This window comes from Nannospalax galili, unplaced genomic scaffold (genome assembly GCF_000622305.1).
Source record: "Nannospalax galili isolate Female #2095 unplaced genomic scaffold, S.galili_v1.0 scaffold10, whole genome shotgun sequence".
Taxonomy (NCBI): domain Eukaryota; kingdom Metazoa; phylum Chordata; class Mammalia; order Rodentia; family Spalacidae; genus Nannospalax; species Nannospalax galili.
The window spans coordinates 11,116,636-11,122,576 of NW_008331140.1; the positions used below are offsets into that span (position 1 = coordinate 11,116,636).

Here is a 5,941-nt window from a genome sequence, read left to right on the forward strand (position 1 = left end):
GCATGTAGGTAAGTGCACCTGTGTCGTGCAATGTCCACAGAGGTCAGAAGAGGCTGTTGGATCCCCTGGGACTGGAGTTATGGACAGTTGTTTGCTCCCATGTGGGTGCTAGAATTCGAATCCGGGTGTTCTGTCAGAACAGCCACTGTTCTTAACTGCTGAGCCACCTCTCCAACCCCCATTCAGTCCATTTCTGTGATGAAAAATCAGTACTTTAACTTTCACCCCCGAAAAGAAGAAGACAAAGTGCTCTCAGCATTTCATTTTGTTTGGGATTTTTTCTTTTGTTTTCTCAACATTTTAAAAGAATACTTAGTTGATAGCAATTTCAGTAGAGATTTTGTTTTCTATACACTGTAAAATATTAAAGTGCTTTAAAATTCTGTAATACTTTAACATACCTGATTTATCCCACATAACCGCATCCCTAATTTACATGAAGCCACATTTGACTGGAGGCTAGGATAGAAACAAGAACAAGAAGAAACTAGAAAAATAATGAAAATTGGCTAATACAAAATTTTTACTGGAAAAGAATTTATTCCAGGAAGAAATAATTCATACAAGGTAGGTCCAATTGGAGGGCCATATGATATTTTTCATATTTATTTTGTTTTCATTGTTAATCTCTAGAATGATAAATCTCAAATTCTGCTTTTTAATGAAATTATCCTGACTATAAAATAACATATTTTAATGTACCTAAATGTCACTTACTAATAATGAGGAAAATGTGATGTAGCAGTTAGATAGCAACCTATTAAAATCCAAGAAAAAAAGTTCATTTTTTTCTTATTTTTTCTGACTTTTATGATAAATATATTTTAATTTAGGATCTGATATAACGAGAATTTCTCCTCTACCTACACCATTTTTGTTAGAATAGAAAATTAAGGTAAAAATTTGAAAGCTTTATTTCTTGAAAGGGGCATCAACAGCTCATGAGTTAATTTGTCCTGTGCATTAGTTGTTTTGCCATTCACTGGTGGTGCTTGTTTCTTGACTTTTGTATTACAGCTACCTCTCAGAGACATACTTAACTGAATCTTGCATTTAGTGCAAGTTTATATATTCCCTAGGGAAAAATGAAGTATTTAAAATAGCAATGCTTAATTGTATGACATACTTATAGTGTATCAAATGAACATGTCACATAGAATACGCTTTTTAAAAATATTTTATTTTATTTTATGTGTATTCATGTATTGCCTGCATGTAGGTAAGTGCACCTGTGTTCTGCAATGCCTGTGGACGACAGAAGAGACCATCAGATCCCCTGGAACTGGAGTTACAGACAGTTGTTAGCTGCCATGTGGGTGCTGGGATTCGAACACAGGTCTTCTGCAAGAACAGTCCGTGTTCTTAGCCGCTGAACCATCTCTCCAGCCCCAGAATATGTTTATTAACACATATAGATAACAGAGTTCTAATCACTGTCATTTTCCCCTCATTTCCTATTCTAGTTTAAAGAGCAAGCCTGTTCAATTCTTCTGCTAGTGTATTTTCTAACCTGTACACAGTATATTGCCAAATTTTGGAGTGAGTCTCCCTGTAACCTTTGTTCTGCTGCCTGCTCCAGTGAAGGAAAGTAAATTGTGATTATCTTTGACATTTAATCATTAATGTCCATCTCATTTGTAACACTTTGAATGTAACTTAGCTTCTCTCACTTTCCCCTTCTTATTTAGGATACAGAAATGGTGGACTTAGATTCAGATGGTCCAGGTACTTCATCTGGAAGAAGGGTGAGTAAATGAGTGAACTTCTGAGGGGAAAAAATCAGGCTTCCTGAATCAGAGATCCCAAAGACTGACCTCAATTTTTACAAGTATGCAGCTTTACTCATTGCTAAGGTTTATCACAGCAGTGCAGTAGAGATGTACAACCTAATCACAGGAAAAGACAGGTAGTGTCTGGAGAAAATATGCTATGGCTTTCCTATGAGAGGTCACAGGGCACATTCTTCCCCCAGCGATGAAAATGGAACAGCATGAATGTATTTAATGATTTAGTCCCCAAGAATTGATTTAGGGTCTAATAATAGAGACAGCTCTGACTAGCATATACATTGATTACCACAAGAAAAGTAGGTGTTTTGCACAGATCTTGTTTATACTGTGTAAATATAGTAAACAGTCTTTATAATTTAGGAAATAGTTCAGGTTTCCAAATGTCTACAATAAACAAACATTTTTATCCAAGCTCTCCTTGTGTATGTCTGTTAGTGGGAGGTGGCAGGGGGCTTACTTGTCTGTACTTTATTTGTGATTCAGATTTTCTTAAAACGAAAATTTATAGCACTATAATTGTTGCTGTTAGCTTTTATTTTTTGCCAAAGAGAATTGTATATAATTTAAACTAGGAAATATAAATAGCTTCTGCTCTGTTATGTACAGGTGACTACCATTAGAATACATGGTCAGTCAGTTCCATTGTTTAAACTTTGACTTTGAAAATATTAGGGTTTCATGAAAAAAAATCAATGAAGAGTTAAAGGACCATGTAATTCTGTTAAAATCTATAGGTTAAATGTCGAGGCAGAAGGCAATCTTTAAAGTGTAATCCTGATGCTTGGAAAAAACAGTGCAAAGAACTCTTGAGCCTCATTTATGAACGTGAAGACTCAGAGCCATTTCGACAGCCAGTTGACCCAGTTTCATATCCAGTAAGCATACCGTTGTTTAACTAATTGCCAACATGATTTCCCATGAATGTCTATGCTAATTTCTATTTAAGAAAAATGTTTCACTTTCCTTGCTTGCCTGTGTGACTTTGAAATGTGAAAATTAATAGTATGATTAGTCGTGACGTTTAAAGACTGTTGGCCAGGTGTGGTCGCACATGCCTTTAATTCCAGCACTCGGGAGGCAGAGATGGACAAATCTCTGTGAGATCAAGGCCAGTGTGTCTACATAGAAAGTGCCAGACCAGCTGGAGATACAGAGACCCTGACTCCAAAAAAAGTAGTTACCCTGTTCTTGGTATGAACATTATACAGTTTCTAAAAGAAACTTGAATCTATGTTTCTTTACTGCTCCTTCCTGTTGTTTTCACTTAAGATATTTATTTAATGTAGACTACTAACTTCTAATGACACCTCTATACACTGTAGATACTTGGTAAAGCATGTCAGGCCTTACTAATTTATAGTAAAATCATTATCAATATGACTAATTAAAGTAAACCATGTATCAATATTACTTTTCAACAAAGGTAAGTATGAGAACTTAGATCATAGAATTACTTTTACTTTAAAAAAATTGTATGTGTATGACTGTTTGCCTATGTTCTGCACTGCCCACAGAGGCCAGAAGAGGGTGTCGGGTTCCCCTGGAACTAGAGTCACAGGCAGTTATTAGCCACCATGTGGGTGCTGGGAACTGAACCTGGGTCCTCTAGAAGAGCAGCCATTGCTCTCAACCCCTGAGCTATCTCTCCAGCCCCCTACTTTTACTTTTGTTTTTGTTTTTTGCTTCTAAGACAAAGTCTCACTGTATATTTCAGGCTTGTGCAGAACTTACTACATAGCCCAAGTTGGCCTTATACTCAAGAGCCTCTTGCCTTATGCTAGAATTAAAGGCATACCACCATACCCTGTTTCTAGAAATTCTTTTTTATATATATATTTATCTATATATTAAATTAGCTTTTACAAACCAAATCCAATAAACTTTTAGATAGAAACATTTTGAAGCTGGGTGTGGTGGCACACACCTTTAATCCCAGAATTTAGGAGGCAGAGGCAGGTCTCTGTGAGTTCAAGGCCAGCCTGCTTTACATAGCAAGTTCCAGGCCATCCAGGACTACATAGAGAATCTGTCTCAAAAAGAATAATGACTTCAAAATGATTTCAAAAAGAACACTTAAATAAGTAGCAATATGACATTCAGTTAAGTTTGATTTATTTGTAGAAAGTTTAGATAGAACAAAGTAGACTCATATTTTTCAGAGCAGAGAATGAGTGCAGAATTCTTTCAAGTACATTATAATTTTATATGTGGATTTTTGAGCCTTGAATCACAGTTTCATTGCAAATCTTGATATTTTGTAGTGGTGATCTAGAAATAATATGTGTTCATTACCCTAATAGGCTCATCAACAGCAGGAAGGAGAATCCTCAGAATCAGTTCTTCCAGATACACAAGATCCAGCACTTTCTCAGGTAGGCCTAGGAATCTCAGGAAAAAAAATGTGTACTTATTTTTTTTTTGTGGTGTTACCTTTTAAAATGTCCATAATGAGCCAAGTGTGGTGGTACTTGGGAGGCAGAGGCAGGCAGATCTGTAAGATCAAGGCCAGCCTGATCTATATAGCAAGTTCTAGACCAGTTGGGACTACAGGGAGACCTGCCCCCCCAACCATAAATAAATAATAAAAAGATATAAATTAATAAATGAATGAATGTCCGTAATGTAGATAATTTGCTAAACCTACTTTTCAACTAGATTTTCTTTCATTTTATACCTTTGTTTACTTATTGAGTCATTTTTAATGTTTTGTTTTTTGAATCAACATTGTCTCCAGATTGTTCTTGGTAAGATTCATGTAGTTGTTTATTTGAGGTCTATATCTAAAGCCAATGCAGCAGAGCAGAGACCATAAAATGTAATGTGCTAAGTATGCACTGCAGATGATCGCTCACACTGGAGCTTCATGAAACAGGCAGCTCATTCTTTTTATGAATTTTTGTGTATTTCATACATAAAATCATCTTTATACCCCCTTCCTCTTTGGCACCCTCCCATAGCCCTCCACCCCCCAACTGGAGTTCATACATTCTGTCATTTTTACTAAGGCGTATTATATAAAGTTAGTGTCCCGAGATGTCCCTTGGTGCAAGTTCATCCACCGGGGTCTAGTCAGCCTATCTAGAATATCTCCCTTCAAGAAGAACAGCTCTTCCTCACCCAGCAGTAATCACCTGCCAATGATTCTTTGACTAAGATTGGGGCATGCTGTTCAGTTCCACAGTTCTGTGCTGGATTTTTGTTTGCCTGAGTTTGCTTGGGCCTTGTGCATGGTGACACCATTGCTGTAGGTTTGTATGAGAAGGGTCCCAGGCATCTGTAGGACTAGTTCTGTATGGTCATGCACCTACTCCCTGGTGCTTACAGTCTTTCCTTCCCCCTTGTCAACAATGGTCCCTGAGCCCTGGGTGGGTGGACCTCAATACAGGACTCCTGTCCAAGGACCCACAGTCTGCACACTCTTATTCTCTGCCTTTGGCTATTTGTGGCCTTTTATGCTCCTGGCCCTCTGTTGCATGAGTGAGCTCTCTTTCTTTCTCTCCTCCCTGCCCTTCCCATTAAAATGTCCCCATTTTCCCCATTTCTCCCTTGGTAATTTTTGTATGCTATGGTTCCACCTCTCTTGAACTCCTTCTTCCCCCTTCATTCCCATTGTTCTTTATATAGCCCTCCTTTTCCCTCCTTCCCCTTACACATTTCCCCCTTTTTACACATTTCTCCCTTAGTGACGCCTGTCACCTACTACTCTTCTCTCTCAGGTTCCTTCTTTCCCTTTACTTCCCTGGTTCATTCCATTTCCTGGTTCCTGCAGTTACATCAGGGTATGCACTCACTTATAAGGGTTTGGTGCCAGGATCCACAAATGAAGGCAGCTCATTCTTTTGCGTTTTGTTCATATTACACGAGTTACAACATTATCCTTCTGTGAAAATGTTAGTGTTTTGTGTCTTAAGAAAGTACATTTTAAGCAACGGTGCTTTTCCATACTTTGGAAAATATTTTCTCTTTTAAATTTTTTTTTAATTTAATAACCACACGATTAGAAGAAGCATTTCATTACATTAACATATTCAGTAACACATTCCAGAGCAAGGATACATCTCTTTCAAAGGTGGCTGTAAATTTTTAGGTTCACAGTTGAATTAATACAGTCATACAATATTGAACTCAGTATAAACCCTGTAAGACATAAA

The 5,941-nt window shown here is 37.4% G+C and overlaps 1 protein-coding gene across 1 annotated transcript in view; it reads left to right on the forward strand.

Annotated features, from left to right (window-relative positions):
* Nucleotides 1–5,941, forward strand: part of Brwd3 (bromodomain and WD repeat domain containing 3) — a 163,415-nt gene that overhangs the window by 143,314 nt on the left and 14,160 nt on the right. Inside the window, exons 34-36 of the mRNA XM_008822671.3 lie at nt 1,689–1,745; nt 2,525–2,665; nt 4,091–4,162. Coding sequence (XP_008820893.1) covers nt 1,689–1,745; nt 2,525–2,665; nt 4,091–4,162 — 270 coding nt within the window. The remainder of the gene's footprint in view (nt 1–1,688; nt 1,746–2,524; nt 2,666–4,090; nt 4,163–5,941) is intronic.